At 40.1% G+C, this 25,345-nt stretch overlaps 1 protein-coding gene across 1 annotated transcript in view; it reads right to left on the reverse strand.

Moving 5' to 3' along the window:
- Nucleotides 1-10,820: 10,820 nt before the first annotated feature.
- Nucleotides 10,821-25,345, reverse strand: part of SLC35A5 (solute carrier family 35 member A5) — a 15,929-nt gene continuing 1,404 nt past the window's right edge. Inside the window, exons 2-6 of the mRNA XM_018557301.1 lie at nucleotides 23,682-23,791; nucleotides 21,066-21,194; nucleotides 19,671-19,738; nucleotides 13,078-13,831; nucleotides 10,821-10,915 (exon numbers count right to left, since the gene is read on the reverse strand). Of these exons, the coding sequence (XP_018412803.1) occupies nucleotides 10,847-10,915; nucleotides 13,078-13,831; nucleotides 19,671-19,738; nucleotides 21,066-21,194; nucleotides 23,682-23,791 (1,130 nt within the window). The 3' untranslated portion in view covers nucleotides 10,821-10,846. The remainder of the gene's footprint in view (nucleotides 10,916-13,077; nucleotides 13,832-19,670; nucleotides 19,739-21,065; nucleotides 21,195-23,681; nucleotides 23,792-25,345) is intronic.

Raw genomic sequence — 25,345 nt, forward strand, 5'->3', positions numbered from 1 at the left:
TGAAGGAAACCTTGAAATAACTTTCTGAAATTAGGAAACCCCTGACAATGATTACTTTATTATTACCAAATCCTAGGGTTCCATAGAACCCTGGTTGGCAAATGCTCTCCCAGGTTGATCAACCTAGGCAAGCTATAAATGTGGGAGGAGGCCATAAAATTAAATAGGACTGCCACCAGCAGAAAAATATGAATTAGGAACTAAGTTGCAAGTCCCACCACTATCATGGTTTTAGGTTATGGAGTATGAAGCGCAAGACTCCTGCAGCTTTAAAAGTCAAATTCTATAGCATTAGGGTTCATACAGACATGGACAAATTTGTTTGTGTACCTATAGCTAATGTTCACAAACAAAAAAATAAGCTTTCAAGAGAAATAAAAACATGGCTACTGTGAAACATGGAGGAGGCTTGGTTATATTTTGAAGCTGCTTTGCTGCTCCTGGCAGAGGGCCTCTTAAATCTGTGCAGGGCACAATGAAATCTCGAGACTATAATGCAATTTTGGAGTGAAAAATACTGCCCAGTGTCCGAAAGCTCTGTCTCAGTCACAGGTCATGGGCACTTCAAGAGGATACATTGCTAAAATGAAACACAGAAAATCCCCAGCTCACCTGCCAGCTAGCCTGCAACCAAACAAATTGCCCTATCAACAGTATGCGTTAAAATCAGAGGTTTTAGGACCACACCTTGCAGAGGTGCCTTGGCACGGCGGTGTGGCTTCTACATATTTTTGGCCAAAAGTTTGTGCAACTAAAACCTCTGATTTTAACGCATACTGTTGACAGGGCAATTTGTTTGGTTGCAGGCTAGCTGGCAGGTGAGCTGTGGATTTTCTGTGTTTTGTATTGTTGTAAGCCTTCCCAATGTGCACCCTGCCGTAAAGGCTAGTTATAGATTCATGCAGGTACCATGTTTTTTCTACATTGCTAAAATGACCCAAGAACGGCTAAGAACGAAACATTGGACTATCCAGAAGTGGTGTTCTTAGAGCCCTCATCTGAATCCTATTGGACATCTTTGGAAAGAGCTGAAAAATGCAGCCTAGAGAAGACACCCTTCAAACCTGAGACAGCTGGAGCAGTTTGTTTAAGAAGATTGGGCCCAACTACCTGCGGGCAGATGCAGAGGTCTCATGGAGAACTAAAAAGGTTGTGAAGCAAAATGTTAGGTTAAGGGTCCCATCATTTTTAACCATGTCATTTTCATCTGCAATATTTAAAATATTGCCGAGTTAAAAATAAAACAAAGTCTGATTTGTATTAAATATGAAATGAACAGTGATGAATTCACAAAGATAATTTGCATTTAAGTTATTTCAGATAAAACCGTGGATTCTTCTTTATTCATTGACGGGTACCAACAAATGTATGATCCCCTGTAAACTGATAGGTAAAGCTATAAGTATTTACCTAAAACTGTTACTTTTATGTAGACCAACATGGTGAGGCTCTAATATGCCTAGTTCTGTATCTATAAAATTGTTCTTATAGTACTGCCATCAGTTTGAAACCATAGACACCTCATCAGTAATTTCAAAGTTCAGCTGACAGACCAACCACATGAGACAAAGCAGAATCAAAGAAAGCTCTGTATTTTTATATAGGACAGAGGGAATATAAGCATATGCCTATACTCTAAAGAATGAGAGGGAAAGGTTTTAGTAGCCCATCATTTCTCAGATGTCCACCATGAAGCTTGGCTATACATGGAAAAAAAATGATAAAGCACCTAGCTAACTGACAGTGCTATATAAAGAACTGTAACAAACATATAGTGTAACATTAAATTGGGATTTTGTGCTGCTGATGTGGATGAATAATAATGTAAACATTGTTGGATCAATGTCCTAGCTACAGCACGTGCTAATAATAGCTACAACATCTTGTAAGGAATGCATTCATGTCCAAAAAACGGAAACACATGGCAGCATAAAGTGAAAAATGTTAGTTTGGGGACAGATGTGGGGGGAAAACAAAACAACTCTGAGCAGCATGCATGTAGGACATGTCCATAAACAATGGATGTTTATGCAATAGCACTTCAGTCATTTAGTTAAAATGGTTAATACAGAAAATGTTATTGAGGCCTTAGTTAAAAAAGTAGAACCTAGTTCTGTGTATGTAATGAAAACAAGGTTCAACTTGGTAACAGTTCCAGTATTTAGCAGTTGTTAGCTGCCTAGCCAGAAGTCTAGCATTAATCCAATGTAAAAGGTAAATACGGGCAACCGTCAGCTTTTCAACAACAGAGGCAGTGCTGTCAATCCAGAAAGCACTGGGGAGGGCTAGGTGCTGACAAGCGACAGGCTTGTGTATCAGCAGTGACCATTCTGATATTTACACCTCCTGCTATTTCTTCCATCCCACTGTAGTGCAAGCAGGGACAGCCTACATAAGAGTGGCAACTCTGCTTTGAATTCAGGAGCACAGCAGTATCGTCATCACCCAATGCACTAAAATCTCCCACTCATACAATCCCCATGCGCACACAGCATCACCCATGTTTTTAGCTGTTCCTCAGCAGTTCAATTGTGGAAGGTACCAGCATTACTGAATAAAATGAAGCCTGCACATTAGGGTACGCAGTGCAATGGTAGGTGGCATTTGTATTGTGAGTAGAGCAGTGCACATGAACTACAAAAACAGAAGTAAGAGGAAAACAGCCACAGTGGATATTGCAGAATTGAGAAAGCAGAATGTAAAAAAAATGGTATGTAAACATTAGTGGCAGATTCAAATTAAGTGGTGCTATTTAGGACATTGTGTTGGATTATATTGCTTTTAGATGGAAGGTTAAGTGACACTTTAAAATGTATTACCACTTTTGCAGTCAAACTTGAGAAAACCCCACTATATGTTTGTTATGGGTTTCCATTCACACAACATTATGATGATTTTTTTTTTTTTTACCATTCAGATGTTACTTTGGTGAGGGTCTTTGAGCAGATTCCAGGGTTCTCTGAAAAGTTTGAAAGTGAAAGTAGATGGATAAACTGAGGGACAGACTGATCTTCTCATTCAGTGCCTGTTCACACCATAGCGTTGCATTAAAGGAGAACTATGGGGTTAGGGCTTTTCCCCATAGTTCTCCTTAGGGTAACGGGAGGACACAAACTAGCGTCCTCCCGTCACCCTAAGCTCAGTATACCGCGAGCTACAGCTCGCGGTATACTGAGACGCCGCAGCCGGAGCGGATCCTGACATCGATGTCGAGATCCGCCCAGCTGCATGAGTGACAGCTGGCTCTGTATCTAAATGTGTTACTGCACTATGTCAGTTGATGCTTGTGCTGTGTTATAAAGAGTACAATAGAAAACTGTGTACTCTTTGAAGGAGAACTATGGGGTATGGGGTTTTCCCCATAGTTCTCCTAAGGGTAACGGGAGGACACAAACTAGCGTCCTCCCGTCACCCTAAGCTGTAGCTCGCGGTACACTGAGACGTCGCAGCTGAAGCGGATGCCGACAATTGTGCCGGGATCCGCCCAGCTGCGTGAGTGACAGCTGGCTCTGCCTATCTAGATGAAAGTCCATATGTTATCAGCATAGATATTTCTCCAATCAATTAAATAAAAAAGGCCCAGTATCTTTTTCCCGGAATGATTTAAGGAACAGTTAATTCCAATTAAAAAGGAGAAATATGGGGCAATGTTTTTTTCCCATAGTTCTCGGGGTTAAGGGAGGACCTATACTTTATCCACCAGTGACCCAAAACTCAGCATATAGTGGGCTATTGGCCGTTATATGCTGAGAGCACTGCAGCCGGGACAGATCCTGACAATACTGTCGAGATCCACCCAGCTGGTTGATTGACTGCGGGCTCTGCTTCTCTAGAGGCAGAGCAAGCTGTGCCAGCCCCCTCCCCTGTCTGTCCCTCCAGTCAGCACTGGAGGATCGGAGAGGGGAGGAAGGAATCCACGCGGGGAGCAGTGAATGAAAATCAGCACTCTTTGCATGGAGATACATCCAGATTCCCCTCACTGTATGAGTAGCAGTAATATAGAGAAAATATTATACATCTGTTCCAGTAAATTGAACACTTCTTCATATAAATATTCATTTATTTATTTCCATGAAGTAAGCACTGAACAGAATTCTTTATCCCTGTGTAAAAACGTGCAAGAAAAATACATTTAACTACCTCCGGGCCGGCCGAAGTAGAAAAACGGCCGGCCCGGAGCTCTCTAGATCTGAGCGGGCGTCTCTAGACGTCTGCTCAGACACACCGAAATAACGCCCTATCTGTCCCCAAAAAATGGTATAAAATTCATTTCAGTACAGCGTTGCATGACGGAATAAACGTCAGTCAAAGTATCGCAGCGCTGAACACTGAAAAATGGCCTGGCCAGGAAGGGGGTCTAAACACCTGGTCTTGAAGTGGTTAAAACAATGCACAAAGCTATTAATTCAACATCAAAATAGATCTATCGCAGTAATGAATACCAGGTTTAAATGTAACAGTCGGGATGCATGTCTTCCTGTATAAAGAATTAAAAATGGACAATTCCATAATACAGAATGGGCCAAATACATATAGCTTATTTTACAGTTATTGAATACCTGGTGGTACATACAGAGGTCTACATTTTTGTTCTTGCCAGAAGCAAATAGCTTAAAATCATTAAAAAAAAAAACACTTGAAACACATAGTAACTATGGGGAATCAATGCTGAATAAAGTAGAGTGCAGGCAGTCCCCGAGTAGAGCAGACAAAATCAACTCATACTTACAAACGGAGGCTATTACTGTACAGCAGGGGTAGATGTAATGCTGACGAGGAGTGCCTGCCTTTTTGGGTCTGGTTCGTAGTGCTGTACGTACATTACAGGAAGTTGGCTCTTGTTAGACGTGCAGACGAGAGGTGCCCACCTCTTCTGGGTCACTGAGGTTTTTACTGCTGTCTGTATTCTCATTAGTAAGATTTTATTTCACTTCCTGTATTTGAGACAACAGGAAGTGAAAGGAAATCTATACCTAGCAAGGGAAATTCACTCCTATCCTTGATCCACGACAACCTAAAATGTTCAAAATCCAATTGTCACAGGGACAGAAAGTGAGGTGAAATCTTCTGAACAGGGGCACACACAGCAAAACAAACATTACAGCGGGTTAACCCTTCCCTATGCTATCCAAAACAAACAAAAAAACATTTTTTAGCTGGAGTTACACTTAAAATTTTTTTTTACCTGTTCCAACTTACATACAAATTCAACTTAAGAACAAACCTACAGAACCTATCTTGTTCGTAACCCGGGGACTGCCTGTACTCCTCTTAAAATTCTAATAGATTGGCTGGGATGCCAAGAAAAATGGCTTCAAAACCTTACCATTGACCTAGAAGAGGTATACAGAATAGCTATCAAGAATTCTGCCTTCTAGGCCATATTACAAAACACAATGATAATGTCCACAATGCTAAAATCTTCCCAACATTCAATACAGGTGAATCCTACTGACGAGTGTGTTCAATAAACAGTGAGGGAATTTATCACAACTGGAGCAGACAATCTAGAGCAGCTGTGCATGGAAACCAATCAGCTTCTCTCTTCAGTTTGTTCAGTTAAGATTTGAAAATTAAAAGGAAGAGGCTGATTGGTTGCCATGCACAGCTGCTCCAGATTTTGTCTGCTCCAGTTTTGATAAATTCCCTTCAGTCAATATAAATTCACCTACTTTCTTGCAACAAAACCGAAAAATTTGCAACTCAGCACGTCACTCTTAAAAATGGTCAATGGTGTTGAGCCTCCTTAGTATATTGTGCTGGCTGACCACATAGCGTTCACAAAGTATTTGAAGGTGGCATTCCATCATGAGGCCTTCATTATATTTTTTTTCTGGTTCAGACCTGCTTGGCTATAAAGAGATGAGAAGGAAGGTGAACTATGTACTACGACAAAAATTCAAGCTTGCTTCTTTATATGGTTCCTGATCTTAAAGATGTCCATAGACACTACAGGGCAATCAAACAAGTAGATATAAATCAGACCGCCCTGGCTCACCTGGATTGGTTCTAAACACAAGTAGAAGGAGGCCAACTGCACCATTGGCACCAATTTGCCAAGAGACGAATAGCATTTGGACAACATTTTATGAACTGCATGTCTACTAATTTTCACAAGAAGCTTGTGGTGATGTCTGCAGGCACCTCAGAGACTCATGAGATTGTCTCCCAAACATCTCTACAAGTGAAATGATAGGACATAACAAAAATAAAAAATAAAAGCAGGCTTGGGCACCACAATATAAAAAGATAATTTACAGGAAATTAGCCAGCTTATTAGATGGTTTATAGAACTGGAATGTTTTAGTGTAGCCAAAAGGCCATTCCTAAAAATACAGGGACATTGAGGGACCTATAAAAGGCCCTGAAACATATGTTTTGGGAATGGCACTTCAATAAAGAATTTGAATGCAAAATCTCTTTAATGTGCTTGTTGACTATTCTAGGATTTTTTACAACACTTGGTGCTTTATGTTTTACAGCTGCTCCAGCCACTCACGTTTAGTTTACTATTTGGTATCGAGATTGTAGTCCATCACGGGAGCAACCCTCCAGAAGGAAGGACAGTGTCAGCACCAATTCAGAGATGATTTGAGGATCTACAACTGAGTGACACACAAATAAGATACATTTTTGTTGATAGTTATGGTACTTGAATGCATTTTTAAGGTTTAACTCCAGAGTTCAGTTTCACTTTAGGGAGGCGCAGTGTGAATTCCATACACACCTTGTAAAAAGAACACATGGTGGACTGTGGACGACCCGAATAGAGATGCACAACCAATGTAAGTAGTGTGTACTATGTGTAACGCGTGCGTATTATGTGTTGCATGTGTAACGCGTGCGTATTATGTGTTGCATGTGTAACGCGTGCGTATTATGTGTTGCATGTGTAACGCTTGCGTATTAGGTCTTGCATGTGTAACGCTTGCGTATTAGGTCTTGCATGTGTAACGCTTGCGTATTATGTCTTGCATGTGTAACGTGTGCGTATTATGTCTTGCATGTGTAACGTGTGCGTATTATGTCTTGCATGTGTAACGTGTGCGTATTATGTCTTGCGTGTGTAACGGGTGCGTATTATGTATTGTATGTGTAACGTGTGCGTATTATGTCTTGCATGTGTAACGTGTGTGAGTGGGGTGGGAAGGTGGTGCAGCTGCCCCGGGCACAAAGATGACATTGACTTTTGCAATCGCACCAGTGTTGGGGGTTTGTGTCTCTGGTGCCATTGATTTAATAGTCACAGGCACGCCCCCTTTTGCCCCAGAATGCAAGGAGGCTGCCACTATGTGATCCAGTGCGTTCTGGCCACTAACTGTGCCGGAACGCACTGGAGATGGTATGAACCGGCCCTAAAGCCTGTGAAGCCCGTGGTTCTAGCAATATCCTCTCTCGCGCTCAGCTAAGCAAGAGCCGAGCATGGTGAGATGAAAAATTTAATCTCTAGCTAATTGGCTCACACGTGCATCCATTTAGGTTTACCCCAGAAAAGGCGTCTCATGAGGAGTCCAGGAGAGAAGTCTGCTTGGTATTAATCTCCTTCCTGCACAAGTTTTTTTATGTGATACACTGTATGTGACATACAGTATAACAGGGATGAGAGCTATGTAGAAAGAATATGATATGTCCATTAAATAATTTAATCATTATTAATATTTATTAATTAACTAATAATAAATAACAAATTGAAATACTTTTTAAAATCCGATTAATCGAAAAAATTGTCGGTCAACTAACCGATTATGAAAGTAATCCTAAAGAACACATGTTCTGGAGAGGGTTTTAGTTTTTTAATATTCAATTTGAAAAAAACAATTATAGTACCTTAAAGTGCAACTGAAGTCAAATTTTGTTTTGTTTGGATAGAGTGGAGAGGAATTAGAACAGCTGTCAAGTTCATATTCCTGTCACCCGTTAAGAAGATCTATATGTTCTGGTGACTAATAAACTGAAAGTGAACTTAAAAGAAAAATCAAAAATGTTGGCTTGTCATCAGAACAAAAAGAGATGGCAAATCTTCCAAAGGATCAACTAGTTCTGGTGACCCTGCTGACCACTAGGGATTTTCTCTCACTTCCTGGATAGGAAGTGAAGGGAAGTCTACCCAATTGGACACAGAGTGGATTAAAAAAAAAAACACACACACACACATCTAAAACTAGGGGGGAAAAATTGGCTTCAGTCCTACATTAATATATTTAGACATCCAAGGCGATTATAAAGATATGGAAAATAAACTTTTGTCAAGGGGATATCAGTTGTGTATAGAAGAACAATTGTATCATTAGTTAACAAAGGGGTTCTCTACAGTATGAGTAAATTGCTGCCCTACCACATGAGATAGTAATGGCAAAATCAATAACAGAAATCTGCATCATTATTTATAAATGATTCCAATTTTATGAATTAATGAATTAAGAAAGGGTTACATGGTGTCTACCAGAGACTTTTAATATGGCTATTTTAGATATAAAGAGTGCTAAGTGGAGTTTTTCGGTGCCTGTTACCTAAATATAAATTGGAAATGCTCGAATTGTTTATCATATAAAATATATTTACACAGGAAAATAGAATCCTACCTATTGCCTGAAATCTTTTACAAGTTGAATTTAAACTTCAAATGTCTCTATAAAAAGGGTAATTTCCTTTGCAAGTTCAGTTTCCCACAATACATTTAGCAAAATAAGTGCACAAACTCTTCAGTCCTAGCAATTTTTCATCTATGAAACTATAATTACATTTCTTCCTGCACATTAGGTACACTGCCTAGCATGAACTAAGGCACTCATATTGAACATTTATTTATAACCATATTAGATCGGCAGTTTTATTCCAAAGCATGCCCATTCCACTCTTATAAAAGGTCAAATCCATCCAAAACTGACCTTACTAGTAACCAAAATTACATGTTGCCTACTTTGAAGCACTTGAAGAAACAAGTGAAAACTTAGAGAACTATGGGGTCAGTGCTTTTCCCCATAGTTCTCCTCAGTGTCACGGGAGGACATAAACTGGTGTCCTCCCGTGACCCAAAGCTCAGTATACCGCGAGCTACAGATCTACTCAGACCGCCGCAGCCAGGACGGATCCCGACATGTCGAGATCCACCCAGCTGCGTGATTGACAGCTGTCTTTCTAGAGGCAGAGCCAGCTGTACCCTCCCCCGTTCGTTCCTCCATTCTGCGCTGGAGGGTCGGACGGGGGGGGGTGACCCCTGCAGGGAGCCGTGATTGACAGTCACGGCTCTCTGCAGGGACAAGATGGAGAAGTGAGCGAGCGACGGCATGTGTTCGCTCACTTCCCGATCTATTGAGCCGATGTGTGACAGTTTCATTGTCACACGTCGGCTCAAACTATGAGGTTGAGTGAAAATTACTCACCTCATAGTTCTCCTTTAACAAGAATTCTCAGTTATCCACAATCGATATATACCAACGTATAGTTTCTCCCTCATAGTTGAAGAATGAAGATTGAAAAGAGACAAGTCATCTTGGGGGAAAGTAAAGAGACCCAATCAGCTGTAGTGAAGTCTGACCAATGGAGGATGAGCATTATATAAAGTCAATAGGTGATTTAACAAAGGTATCAGGATTTGACTGGAGATGTCTTCTAAAGAAGAAATCCAGGAATTTAATAAAAACTCACCCTTGCAGTAGGGCTATCCCCACACTACAAAGATTATTGTTTTGTCTAGGGGGCTAAAAGAAAGCGGATTTACTCACCTCCTGCTGTGGAATGTCCCTCAGCGTCCTCATATCTAGTGCAATTCAATGGACCTGCAGTAGGTGTGATGACATCAGTGGTCCTTAGACCACCGGAGCCCAGGGGCAGTGTAGCAGCCTGGCAGGGCCGAGGATTAGGTGAGTATATCTGTTTTACTTGGCTACCCCTGACAAAACAAACCCTTAATTCTTGCATTGCTAGGGGTAACCCCACTGTAAGGGTACGTTTTTTAAATCCCCAAGTTTTTCAAAAATATTTCATTATTTACAATCCCATTCAAAAATATTTTAATTTGGGTTATTGAAAAGTTACAAAAAAAAGGTTACTACATCACTGAGCTATACCTGCCTCCGCCATGCATTCCACTGGGTTCTATTCATCAGTTCAACCCAGCGACAACTTGTTTCATATAAATAAATACACGTTAAGAAGGAATGGTACACAAACAATGTTAAAACTTAATGATGCAGCAAGACATATACAAATATTTATGTAAAGCCTATGTAAACTTGCTCTTCAGTCATGTCATTGAGGCACCCCTGATAGGACTCATACAACTAAAATGTCAAACATGATAACTTAATTAGCATACTATATATATTTTCTATGCAGCGAACTCAGGATTGGTATTGGAAAGGAAACTTTTGCATCCATATTTGTGAATGGTAATAGTAGCTCTAGTTGGCTGCTAGGCTTACTCTCTTTTAAATGGGGGAAAACACCTTTTAGTTATCACAATCAGGGGATCTGTCTGTGTTCCCAACACCCAAACTTTTTTGCGCTGTCTGAGGATTTATAAAACTTGGTATCTTTTACAGAAAAAGCAAAAGTGTAAAAGGTTTTAGGTCTTTACTAAACTAAAGAACCTTTGCTAGACAGTCAAAAAAGTAAGGTCACCCGAGAAGAAGGTTTTGCTGAGTTGGTGAATGTTTGGAAGCAATGTTATTTAGGGTAGGTGGTCCATTTATGCCCATTCTAAATATCCCAGAATGTCATAGAATAACAGTCCTAATAAATATGGCCCAATTTGTTCACAATTTTTTTTTTTTTTTTAAGTTGTCCGTAACTCTATTTTTTATAACAAATACGAGTAAGCCATGTTTGCGTTATCAGTTATTAATTAGAAAATCTCTTCATCGGTTTCAGAGTCGTCACTTGTTCTGGTTAATTTTTCAAGTTCTTGGCCATCCTACAGAAAACAAAATAAACCAAAATGATGAAAGTTTATTAGGAATTGACAAAGGATAAAAAAGAGTGAAGCTAGACATTATAGTGTCAGTAAATTGAAAATGACCTAATTACATAATTAGGTTGAAAAAAGTTCATTAAGTTCAACCTTTAAATCTGAGTTCAACTTAAAGTGACATTAAAGTCAAAAAAATGTTTCCCTCCCCCCAATGTAAATGAAAGCACTTACCTTAAATGATGTCTCTTAATCCGATCTTCTTTCCTGTCCTTTTCAGCCTTCTCTCCAGCGCTGTGGCGTGTGTCCGATCCAGCGCTGACTCCTCTGTCCTTGCTGGAACATCCTGTCCCACGGTGTCTGCATGTGGGTGCGCGCGTCCATAGACTTACCTTGATCTCTCCTCACGTCCCGGCCAAAAATTTGATCTGCGCATGCGCCCGCCCCAAGATGCTTTGCGGCCGCCCAAGAATTTTCACATTTTTGGACGGGAGCGCGCGGGGGAAGACACGGATAAGTATTAACCCTTTTCAAAGTGGTGTTTTTTTAACACTTTTTCATATATCTACTGCTTGCTAGCAGTAGATATATGCAAAAACACCCAAGGCTTTAATTATCCTTTAACAAGTAAAATTCAGAGTTAAATAAAAACTCTATCCAAACAATTTTTGTACTCTTGGATAGAGTGGTGGTAGGGCATTTTTGTTTGCTTTGTATTGCTCTTTTTGGTAGAAATAGCCATAAACCCTGTATGAGGTTTCCCAATATCATCAATTCTCTTCCTGTTCTGATAACTTAGAACAAAGTTGCACTTTAACTCATTGTTACCTCTTAGCCAAAACATACTAGCAAAAATCAGATCCCAAGAGATCCACCATTCTTGAAATTTAAAGCTCTAACAATGCATCAAATAATCTAGAGAGGGGTAAAATGTCAGAGAAAAATCTGGGTGTTCTGGTATATCATTGGCTTAAAGCAGAACTTTGGTCTCGGGAGCCTCGCTCCCCTTCCACTGCGGCAGTCTAAGGTCCTTTGAATCATCATTTCCTATACATTGTATAGGACAAGAGGAAACTGAGGGACATTCGCTGGTGTGGAGGAGGAGACTGGCTGAATGTACCGGTCTAGGAGTCAGTCGGGATGGAGGTTTGGATAATTGTATCTCTGTTATTGTAGCTCCCTAGGCAAAACAAGCACTAAACCCTTGCAGTGCTGGGGTAGTGCCACTGAAAGGGTTAAGATTTTATTTGCCCAGAGTTTTCCATTAAAAACAGCATGCAATTAGAGAGGAAAGGCGATTTAACCTCATATGGAAACACGCTTCTTTACAGTAAGAGCTGTGAGAATACGGAACAGACTTGCATATAAGCTAAATTTAACCAACTCTGAATATTGCTTAAAAAAAAACAAAAAACAAAAAAAAAACTGGATGTGTTTCTAAAAACAGAAAATAGATAAAATGGCATACTAAGGGGGAAGGGACCTTGTCTACGGTATACCAAACCACATTTATTATTATTACTACTACGATCAGGTTTTCTAACCTGGGAAACTGATATCTTCACAACAATATTACAATAGTGCTAAACTGAGAGGAAAAGGTTAGTCAGTTCCTGGCTAAGGATATACATAAAAACATTTATGTGTATCCCTAGCCAGGAACTGACAAAACTTTCCACTCAGTCTAGCTCCATTTTATGCTTTTCTAATTGAAAAAAAAGTCAACTGGATAATAAGATGTATGAAAAATAATACAATAGATTGCTGATGCAGGGAGTATCTGATTGCCATAGAGCAAACTCTGGTCTCCCAGCTGTGGTGAAACTACAAATTCCACTCTAAATCTGCCTGTTTGAGTCACGCCTGTGGCTGTCAGTGTTGCAATGCCTCATGGGATTTGTAGTTGTACCACAAATGGAGAGCTAGAGATTGCCTACCCCTGCTTTAGAGGATCAGTAAGGATTTTTCTTCCATATTGGAGTAAATTGGACCATTTTGGTTTATGTTGCCTTTCTCTGGACCTCTGGATATGACAAGCACTTTTTTCAACCTAACTATAATTATGTAAACATGTATTTCAGGTTGCCAGGCCTTTCAGCATACATTTTGTGGAAACTGTTAAGAAGAACAATGAAGAGAAGAATATCAACTTAATCAAAAGTACTTACTCCGCCAGATCTCTCCCAAACATCTCCATTTACTATTTTTAGCTTTTCACGTTGTGCGGGTCCTTGTTCTGCGGATTCTGAAATTCTGCTGCCATTATAAATATATATAGAGAGAAGAACCACAGGTGCTTCTATAAAGAATTCCAGAGAGGGCTTGAAATTGAATACAAAAAATGACACAATCGTAATTATAACTGTTGTCACTTGTGCCGTGAGGACATGAAACATATTGTCTCTGAATTTCAATATAAAAGCCACCGACAATCCTACAAACGCAGTTGCAAAAATGAGAGCAATTGAAAATCCATTATGGCCATAGAAAAAGCCACAGGATTTGATTTTGCTAAAGTGCTCGCTGTGAAAAGACAACGTGAGGCCATTGAACAACACGCCAAACACGTAAAGTTTGCTATTTTGAATGAAAATGCTCTCAGAAATCTGGTCCCCGTCTTTCAAAATTTTCTCATTGTAGATGTTTGCTAGAGCTGATATAATGCACTGAACCAAAATGAGAAAATGGCCAAATCCAAGGGGCATATTCTTCAGTACAGACTCTAACACCGAAGTCCTGGTTTCTTGGCTTCCCATATCGGTCTTTGAAATGTAAATGCAACTGTTGGATGGGGCTGAATGGAATATGTGGTGAACGCCATGGACAGATAAATCTTTTTGGGTACCATTTTGGGATGTCAGGCCCATAATAGATAAGAAAAGAATAAGCAGCGATGCCCATTGTACATATGAAAGCTGTCGCCTGCAAGAAAAAACATAACAGGCACATAAAGCTCTGAAAATGCATTTAATATTTTTGGATTTACATGGAAAGAACAGTTGAGGCAAATTCCAGATCAGTAGGGACCCACCTCACTCCTTCATTTACACTGCTTGGTAAACCAAAAAGAGAACATTACTTTTAACAGAACATTATTTATTAAATTAAAAATGCCAGGGACACCAAGCAACTTTGCAAATATTGCCCATTATCTCTGCCCTTTATATCACCATGTGCTTCCAAGCCCATTTCCACCTTTGCAGAGTTTTTTTCTTTTTAAGAAAAACATATGCCAACCATGTACACTGAGTGAACAAGAAGCAGGCATATGCAGTTACTGTATATAAACACAGTTACTTTTTTTTTCCTCTGGAAATGACTGCCTCTGTGCCTTGCAAGCAGTCTATGTAATTTAACACTAGTGTACTAGTGTAAATTAACTATCATTAGTATTCATGGTGGCAACTCCCCATGGACACTGTATTGTGACATGGAAAGAGCTGGTGTGCATTGATCTTGTTACAATGACTAACAGGGAGGTAGGGGGACAACTGCTTTGCAATCTGACCCCAGTGTCAGACTTTTCAATTTCAGGACTCAGGCCTACTAAAAGTCCATTAAAAAAATAAGACAGTCTGCAATGCAAGTCATAAAAATGTGCACACATATACATTATGACTGCAGCTCTTCATTACCACAATAAATGCAAATTACTTACAAAAAGGTGGAAATGGGCTTTAAGGGCTGTCAGCACAGGTCCAGATCACTGCAAACACTGCTTTGTTTACATTCAGCCTGTCTGCTGTCTGTACTGTACAGTGTAGAAATACTCACACTTCAGACTTGTTCAAAAAATAATAATAAAATGAAAAGGTCCACCTTAATGTGTGATCACATTGTGTGATCACACATTGTGTGATCACAGACATACATGAATAAAATTAATGAACAAAAAAGATGAAAAAAATGTTTGCACCAGAGTAAAAAAATGTTTTATTAGAAACTGAAAAGCAAGCCCATTTCTCATATGATGGCAAAATAGAAGAAAACCAGATCTAGACATCAGGGAACTCCCCGAAACATATAACATAACTACAGTGCCCTCGTAACCTCTCAGGATGCAGGATATGTAGAATCATAATATTATAGATTTCGCATAGGATGGTATTTAAACTTAGTGAGCATTACTATCCATTTAAATCAAGTGAAAAATCTTGACCATACACCTTGCGATTATCGTACGACAATGGAGGGAAAACCTGCGATCGTACGATAATCGGCAGGTGTATGGAAGGCGTACGACCGTTTCTACTGTACGGTCGCACGTCTTTCATCTAACGAGCATGTTTGAAAACCCGCCGGGAATCGTACGATTGTCGGCAGGTTTGTGGCATGCTCAGGAGACAAACGCCGAACGAGCCGGTGTGTGCAAGCGCACACTGCCCGTTCAGCATTGCAGTCATCGGGGGGCGGGCTTTCGATGATCGCAAGTACGATCTGCCTGTCCAAGATGGGCAGATCGTACAACCTTTTAATTAGTGTATGGGCCCCTTTAGAGACTGATGCAAGTTTAGTAGCTGTTCCCAGCTGCAACTTGAGGTGACATTAGGGTCAGTTTATGCTGTGGTCTAGTGGGCATGGCATCCTACTCTCGGAATTGGGACTTGAATATGTCTCTGGATACCAGTCCCATTTAACAAGGCGCATCAATTATAGATCAATGTGGTTCACATTTTGTTATTCATTTCAGACATAACCCAAGCAAATTTCAGCAGTTTAGTGAAGTTACCAAAACCTCAACTGCCAATCCAATGGATTATTACACTTTGTATGGGCTAGAAGATGACATGCAGACAAGCTCGTGGTTAGGGATGGCTAGCTAGGACTACAGTTAAATTATTTACAAACACTATACTATACTAGCCCCCAAAAAATAACAACACAAATTACCAAGAAATGAGACTGAAAGGGTGTGTCTGCAGCTGCTACATTCGGCAATATACTCATTTAACAATATTTACAAATTATTTAAAGCAGATCTAATGGTAGCATGTTTAAATAGAGGATACATATGTGGTATTTCCATTTGGTTGCTCCAGGGAAGACAAGATAACAGCATGTTTTACAAGAAGAGGAAATCCAACCTGTCCTAAGCAGCAGAATGTGGAACTTGTGGGAGAGACCCATTGTTCCTGGCACACAACCAATAGATAAAATGTCATACTCTTCTCATGAAAAGTCATTGCAGCAGCCCTGGAGATCATCGACTCTAATCTAAGTTCAGATATAAGTGCAAACAAAAAAGCCAACTCCACACTGCGCAGAGAATGAATCACGAAGGAAAAAACTGGTAACCATTACAAATGATAAAATACTTTATTTTACCTAATCCTGTAGCGAAAGAAATATGTAAACACTATCCCTGAACTTTTAACTTTGGAACCTTTGCCAACCTTTTGTAAAGCGCTGCGCAAATTGTTGGCGCTATATAAATCCTGTATAATAATAATAACCTTCCTCTGAATGTCCATCATTTTTTCATTAATTCTGATCTGGAAAAAGAATGCAGCCAGTAAAGTCAGATCTCCTCAGACTCAAAGTAATAGTTGGCTTCACACCTATGCATGCCTGCATTCAGGCATTTATTTTTATTTTTTATTGTTTTGGGAAAGTGCATTACGATGTCCTGCCATTCCTTTCAAAAACCCATATAAATGTACCTGATACAGTATATGTAAATGGATGAAAAAGCACACAATTTTTTTTCCTCCAGCCAACGCATGTCAACACACCACATACACCGATCAGTCAAAACATTATGACTACCGAGAGGTTGCGTGAATAATATTGATCATCTTGTTACAATGGCACCTGGAAGTGGGTGGGATATATTAGACAGCAACTGAACATTTTGTCCCTGAAGTTGATGTGCTGGAAGCAGAAAGGATCTGAGTGACTTTTACAAGGGCCAAATTGTGATGGCCATAGGTTCAGTTTAGCACCCATTTTACCTGACATTACACATATACACGGTGTCCACTAGACCTGGGTCGCGACCCCCTATGGGGTCCCGTAAGTGAACAGGGGGGGTCGCGATCTGAGTCCCCGGCCAGGACCAACCTACTGACGCTAGGGGAGGGGGGAGAGACCGACCGTCTTTGGGGGAAAGAGGAGACACTGACCAACGTTGGGGGTAAAGAGGGGAGAGACACCGTCCGACGCTGGGGTCCCTTAAAAATTTCCTCAGCCAAAAAGGGGTCACGAGTGGAGAAAGTTTAAGAAGGCCTGCACTAGACAAATGTTTGGCTATACAAATATGCGGACATGGCATCATCCACGAGCTCAAGTGAATGCTAACGTGACCAAACAATCATAAAGTGCCCTTAGAGTTAAAAAGGGAACAAAAAATATACACCTTGTTAAAAACAAAGTATGATGCCAAAAACAAACCAGCTTCAACTGATCAACTGTTCCCACCCATAAAACTTTGGATAAAAGCTATAATTTTTATATACATTTATAAAAATGAAAAGGAACTACACAAAAACACATAGCTAGATAATACTTTTGGTTGAGGCGTGAAAGAGATTAACTGGGAGTAGTGAGAATGTGAGTTGAAATGGATAACCTTTGAGGTGGGCGAAAGATGGGAACAATTGTATTTGTGAGAACGTAAGCAGAGGTTTTTATCCCAAATAAGGAGAGATTATTTTTGAGCTTCTTTATAATGATAATTATTTGCTGTATGTTTGTACTTTGAATTTGTATTATTTGTATATATGCTGTATGTTTACATATATGGAAATAAAAATTATATTAACTCTGAGCTAGATAATAATTAAAGTGTCTTTCCCCTTTGTAGCCAAACTGGGATAACACCTAGTTTAGATTTGTTCCCATTCACATTGGATAATTTTAACAATACACCAAGAAAAACCTCTGTACCTTCCCTTACAATTCCTGGATGCCATGTGAAAGTCCTACTCATACGGTCTCTATACTCAAATGCCATTTAGAACTAGGTGCATAGTGACAAAGGATCAATTTCTTGCAAGCCATTTCATTAGCAAATGGAGCATACCATGAATAATGATAATTTGATTTATGTTTTTAAAGCCAACACTATCAGCTTTAGCTTTTTCCTCTAAATAATGGTCTTCAGTTTCTATAGCCAGCAAAATTGAAAGCCTAGAGTGAGCCTTACAAAAAAAGATGAAAAAAAAACCACATCAACCACCATCAAAGAGTAAATGTTAATTGTTTTACTTTTCTTTGGGTTTTTCTTTAATGCTCCTCTAGCCCCAGCAGAATTGTCCTATGTCAGGCCGGAGGATACAACTAAGGACCACTGCTCTGTCAGAAAGCAGAAGTCTCTGTACAGCAGTCCAACATCCCGGCTGTGTCACATTTCCCACAAGGCCAACCGAGGCCTTAGGCCTTTAGGCGCCCTGTGCGAGAAAGCTTTACAGCGCCCCTCAGTGACCACAACCTTTAGTGGCCACACCCCCGTAACCACACCATTTAAAAGACTCCTATTTTGTTAAGCCACAAAGAAACATATTAAAAAGTATGATAACAATAAAACTTTTATTCAAAAGGTATTAAACGTGTAGGCACAATATAAGTATTCTTCTCAAATAAAACAACAGAAGGGAAACAATAAATGCCAAACTAAAATAGAGTCTATAAAAATAAAGTGTCAGGATGTCATGCAGACCCCTTTTTTCAAGTAAGTGCATCTAGAAAAGTAAAAATAGAAAACAGAACACAAAACCCAGAATACATGTAAATTAATGAATTACTATATGTCTGAATATACGAAAAATGTATTCCGGCACATAAATAATTTGAGAAGGTGCGGTGGCCATGTTGGCCACTGGTGTGTTCTGTGAATGCTTGCCACCATCTTGGAGGCGGGGAGCATGACGTTACATGACGCCATGCATGCGTGGCGTCAGGTGACGTCACACACCGATATTGGCCCCACCATCTTGGTGTATACCTAGATATACATCAAGATGGGCCCAACACGTGCGGTGTTATAGAACGTCATGCGCCCTGCCTCCAGAGCACGCCAATGGCTGAATCCAAAATAGCATAAAAATGTGTTTTGTTTGATGAAAAAAAATGAAAACTTTTTTAGTTTTCGTTCATTTCCAAACAGACCCCTGACATTTCCCTTTTAAAACTAGAAAAGAAATTGAGGACACCAAATCCTCAATTTCTTTTTCAGCATCCTCAGCACTCAATGAATGGGAAGCTCTCAGTACAGAGGCTTCCCATTCAAATATTTACTATCAGCTGTACTATGTGTCCCCAGTTATTTACAAACACTGGAGTGATCAGACGATCGCTCCAGTGTTTGTCCTTCTCACACCGAGGATCGGTAAATATCAATGATATTTACCCATCCCCCGCTCTGACACACACAGAGATCGCCGAGATTACTTGTATGCAGCCCGCATACAGGGAGTGCATTGAGGAACCTGGCATTGGGGCAGCAGAGAGAGTAAATGCGGCCCTGGGCACCCCTACAGCACTGTAATTGGCAACCCTTCTTTTTCACAGTAATTCAAGGTAGGCTTTCCCAAAAAATGCTAGAAAATCGGTTTTCAAAAGTGAGCCAACTGTGTGCTTGGGGACACTTGAGGAAGTCAGGCTGTAACAGTAACAACGAGCCAAAACACCACTTTCTTCTCGATCAGGTAAGGAACACTGATCCATCTATAAACTCTTATTTATTTTTTTAACTTTAAGAAGTGCTGACCACTAAGCCATTGTTCTTATGGTTTATAATAAGATCAGAGAAATCTGTACTTACTTAAGTATGATCCTAAAGAAAAATGCAGTTGTAATAATGACAAAATTGGATAATAATACAGCCATGGCCTAAGAGCAAAAATAAAAGAAGAATTATTGGAACAGAAGAATGCATACCAGTCTCCTCATTTTAAACCATCTGCACAAACACTAGTGACCACATGGGAGGAATGAACAGCAACCTTATAGTGAAACTACTAGGAGGAAAGCTTTTCTGCTATTAGTATCATCTTTTAGGCTAGGTTCACATATGTGCGTTTTTGATGTGTTTTTTTTCTTGTGCCCAGGAGCTCCTCAGCTCCATCTAGTGGCAGTAATGTGCTAGAAGGTCAATCACACAGCTACACGCTATGCAAACAGGTATAAATCAGCCCCCAGTGCAAGCTATGTTATCACAACTAAAGGTGGCCATACACTCTACAACCATCGCAAGACTTTAGTCTTGCGATGGTTGTAAAGGGATTAAAAAAAACGTACGATCTGCCTATCTTGGACAGGCAGATCGCACTCTCGATCATCGCAAGCCCGCCCCCCTGAGGGGCGGGCTTCCGATGACCGCAATGCTGAACGGGCAGTGTGCGCGTGCGCACACCGGCCCGTTCAGCATTTATCTTCCGAGCACCGTTCTAACCAGCCGAGAATCGTACGATTCCCGGCTGGTTTTCGAACATGCTGGTTCGACAGAAGACGGGCGACCGTACAGTAGAAACGGTCGCACGTCTCTGTTCACACTGCTCGATTATCGTACGAAAAACCGATCGCATACGATTATCGTACGATAATCGTGCAGTGTATGGGCACCTTAAGACCTCAGTAAAGATTTGTGGTCTTTAACTCTTGATGTGCTGGCCATTTGTTTTCTTTTTCCTAGATTAACATGGTATTGCTTTTGGCTGTGCACCCTATTTCAGGCGTAAATAGGAAAAGGTGAAGGGTGAATTTTTGTGCATTCCTATCTCTATCCACAATTGAGAGATTCATCGTCTCTATTATGGCTACGGGAACAGGAAGTAAACAGAAATCTTTCCATGACCTGCTTTGGTGACAACTGTCAATTCCTGTCCCAAATCCACATAATAAAGTGTTAGCATTTATCTATGTATGTGTTTATGTATACACAATACTGGGTTTTTCTGCTGACATGCAATGGTGAATCAATGTCAAAAGGATTAGGGACACAGCATCTGACTTTTACGTACATCCCCTTAAATGCAAACTGTTGACCCTATATAAATCCTGTATAACAATAATAATTTTTTAATGAATTTCCCCCATTATGTCATATTCTGTTACTGTTTGATTTTCTCTATGATTGTCATTGGGGACATACAGTATGTGTGAATGATATGCAAACACAAAAATGTTAGCCAATAATGGAACCACTAAAAGTACTTACTGGCTCTAGGTAGATCAAAACATAGAAAAAGATCAGATTATCCAGAAAGTAAAGGAATGCTGGAACAGCCCATTTCATGTATTGTAAGAACTCCTTTAAAGTAAAACATGTACAGCATCTGATCGGGCGCTTCTCTAAGAGGGGGAAAAGAAAAAGCATTTTAATGAAATGTATAAAAGCCAACTGAAGCCTATACAAGCATAGAACAAAATGCAGCAAAATCACTTGTTTCATGTACTGTATTAGAGGAAAGAGTAAAACACAGTTCTGCTCTGCAACCAGTAAGATAATAGTTATTGTTTAGAGTGCCTTACGGAAAAAAGAAACCTTAAAGTGTATGTAAACCCAAACAATTAACTTCTCTTTAGGCTCCCTTGTGGCCTGTTAAAATATCATTAAAGTACATGGTGCACGACTGAAAAGGGAGAGGGGCGCCACGTTGTCCCGGCTGTTGGCTGAACTGGCTACTCTGGAAACAGGCCTCTCACGCCTCAAATGGCAATATTATAGATTTTCACAGGTTCCATCTCCAAAGCGAAGAAATCCCTTCTGAGATTTTTTGTGAATGCTGCCAGGGCACTGATCCCCAGGCACTGGAATTTCCAGGTGATCCCTACCTTGGGGAATGGACAGCGGAACTGTGCCGCCTAAGGAGATCTGAGGAAATGATTGCCGAACGGTTGGACAGGTCTGAGACCTTCCTGTCCAGATGGAGGCCCTGGATGCTGTTCATGGAATCGGATGAGTTTAGGACAATGGCTTAGAGATTAAATATATTCTCATTGACCACGTAATGAACCCCTACCCTTCCCTTTTCTCTTCGTCTCTCCTTTTCTTTCTGTTGTCTACTTGTTTTGTTTTGTCTCTAATTTATGTCATTGTTGTAAGGTGGACTTAGGTGTTGCAATCTATCTCACCTGTTACAGGAACCCTGACCTTCATATGATCCCATGTTTCTAATCGGCCGGAGCCTCCTCGCCCACTTCAGTAGAGGGTCCCCTCTAGAAAAAAGGGGGGGGGGGCGTTGAGCCTGCGATCCCCAAGACAGGGATAGGTGATTGGATAGGGTAAGGCTCGATATAGGGCGCTTACATATATAATGCTGGTATTCATTATAGCCATGCTATTGTGTTCAACGATGCTCACCTATTGCCGCCTTTGTATGTTTTTACAATACACTGTTTTACGATATACTGTTTGTGAAAAACCTTAATAAACAATATTACTGCAAAAAATATAGAATTAAAGTGATATTAAACTGGAAAGTTTTTAATCTATTTCAGATGCAAATGAAATCACTTACAATGAATGCTGCTCCTTAATGTGTAAACGTTTTAGTTTCCTGCAGAATCAGCTGGTCCCCTGAGCAATGGTCCTGACTTCCTGTTTTAGAGTGACTCCTTTCTTAAGCAGAGTGCTATGGAGTCACCCTTGAGAGTGCTAGGAAGCTGTGTGTCTCCACAAACACAGCAAATCAAGCTACCTCCCTCCCCCTTGGCCCCCTCTTCTCCTAGTAGATGAATTGCTGGAGACTGTCTTCCCTGACTATCCTCTGTGATCTTGTACAGACAGAAAGTTCGGGGAAGCTAAACTGGGAGACTTGGAGGCAGCTGTTCATAAACATGAAGTGTTTGGGCAAAAACCTAAAGCAATGCTTTGCTGAGCAATGTATATTTGTTTGATCTGGTTTCATTATTGAAAAAAAGTTTGAGAGTTTAATACTGCTTTAAAACATTTTGTCTTATCTATTCCTTAAGTGCAAGAGACTGCAAGTACTGCATGAAATAAAAGATAGTTATTTAAAGTGGACCGTTACCTCCTTTCACTAAAAACCACATCAACATGCAGATCTGCATGCTGATATAAAGTCATCTTGCATTCATTAGTTAAACATTTTTTGCTTTTACTTGCAATTACTGGTTTTCCAGTTCCTGGTTGAGTGAGGCACTGGTGATGTAGTCCTGGCCTCACAGATGCATCCTGGGAAGACTACATCACCAGTGACTTCCTGGAAAATATCATCTATACACTGCAAAATTGCACAAGATCTAGAGGTAAAGGGTTTCCCCCCGAGATGATGTGCACGGTCACATGTTCCAGGAGACAGACCCAGAGCCGCAGGAAGTAAAGGGAGATGGATTCATCTGCCTTTAGTAAAAATGGGGAGAGAAAAAAATGAGGTATGCAAAGAAAAAAAAAATGATGCAATTATCTATTAGATATATGTAGATTGCCAATACCAAACATTTCTATAGGTGCCTTTGTGGTCATTTTAAAGATAAGGGTGATGTTCCTCTATAATGGATGCACGGCAATATTATAAATGGAACAAATAAAAATGTTACCAAAATTCAACTCTGTAAATCAGAAAAACATGGCATTGAATAGGAAGTTGAGTAATGACAATCACAGCATCAACCTTCAAGCAAAAACAAATATCAGCCCCTAGATATTAAGCTGTCCTTTTCGTTGATGTAACATCGCTTGGGTAAAATATTACAAATTGGAAGCATGACAAAAGCATAAATAAAAGCAGATAAAACACATTGTCCCAGAACAGATCATATCCGTTTAGACCAGCTTTGTACGCTGTCAGCTAACACTGGAAAATGATGCAGACACCTTGCCTTTCAGAATGACTCTAAAAGCCATTATCAAGCACAAAAGCAGCTTGACAGCCTCGGCGCACACATTCACGGTAGCTGGAACGTAGTCATAAGTGTTATCTGCAAAACAAAAAACACACAGTAATTGAACATATACTTTTGTACTTTTGACATTAAATGTTTGTATTCTGCAGCACAGCTTGAATTATCGGTGAAACGTGATCTGACACACACCAAGCCTTAGTACTCAATAAGGCTTTGGAGACCTGAATATATGTGGGATAAAGGAAAAAAATATATATATTAAAAATAAAAAAACCTTGATGTATTACACATACAAACAAAGTGAGCTGGAAAAGCAACAACTCAATCATGAGGCCATGGCCTTCATTTCTCTGCTATAAAAAAGAAAAACCACCACAGAAGGCCAGGCTGTGCAGTAGAATACAAAAAGAATAAAATATGACAAGGCTGAAGGATTAATAAGCTAAGAAACATCTCAGAGTGAGACATTAAAATATGATGCAGCCACAGGAACAGCTATGAACTGGCTTGCATATTTTCTTCTTGTGTCAATTAGCTTTTCTCCTCCCATTGCATTTCTTTTTTTTCAGCATCAAAGCAAGGTAAAAGAAAAAAATGGACCACATTACATACCAAGGGAAGTGCATCTAATAAATAAAATGACTGGATGAAATTCTACACACTGATGTCTGTAAAATTAGGTTTTATGTGCAACATGATTGTTGCTGAACATGAAGAGTGCAAGTCATAATCTAGGTTCTAGTGACACCTGCTGGTCAAAAAATGAGATGTAGCACAAAGAGAAGACTGTGCATGTGAACGTGCTCATGCTTCTTTCATCTAGTTTTCCTTTAAGTTTTTTTTAATCTTATATTCATTTATCTGCAGGTTATTTTTAAAACAAAACGTTTTTGTTTTTTTTCAGAAATATTCTTCTTGCCGTTATCCCTCCTTCACAAACAAACAATGGAAGGTAGGAACTATTTTAATCCCTTGGTGAAGGTACAAACAAATCTCCAGAACGCCAGGCAAAAGTGTTACCTAACCCTTGCAGTGGGGCTACTCCTGCACTAAGTGCTCATCATTTTTTCCTACGTGCACACTGTGTATAGAACTTGATGATTTATAGGACTTTAGACCGCTGCAGCAGAGAGGGGGAGAGAGGCTCCAGGCACCAGTCTCAGAGCAAGCTAGCTCCTAGGATCAGGCGAGTATAACTTATTTTTAGCACCTAGACACAAACAAGCACTTACCCCTTGCAGTGCGGGAGTAGCCCCACTGCATGGGTTAAGAAACACTCTGCCCAGAGTTGTTTAACCCCTTCGTGACTGACGACGTACAGTGTACGTCGCCAGCATCGGGGCTGTTTAAACAGACTGTCGGCTTTACAACAGAAGCGATCCTGGCGACTTACCTGTCGCCAGATCGCTTCTGCGTCCCGAAGAAGGGGCCGCCCCCCACCTGATCTCACTTTTGCAATTTTGGCATGTGATAGTAAAACTGTACATATATGTCCAAACAGTTACTGTGTTTAGAATAAATCTGGGCCTTCACTTGCTGGTAAATGGTAATGGATATCTCATGATTTTTATATTTTTTGTTCTCAAAGAAAACTGACTTTCATGAAGCTTGCCCATAATAGTAAAAAAA

The sequence above is a fragment of the Nanorana parkeri genome, unplaced genomic scaffold (assembly GCF_000935625.1).
Source record: "Nanorana parkeri isolate BGI_ZX_2015 unplaced genomic scaffold, ASM93562v1 scaffold278, whole genome shotgun sequence".
Lineage (NCBI taxonomy): Eukaryota > Metazoa > Chordata > Amphibia > Anura > Dicroglossidae > Nanorana > Nanorana parkeri.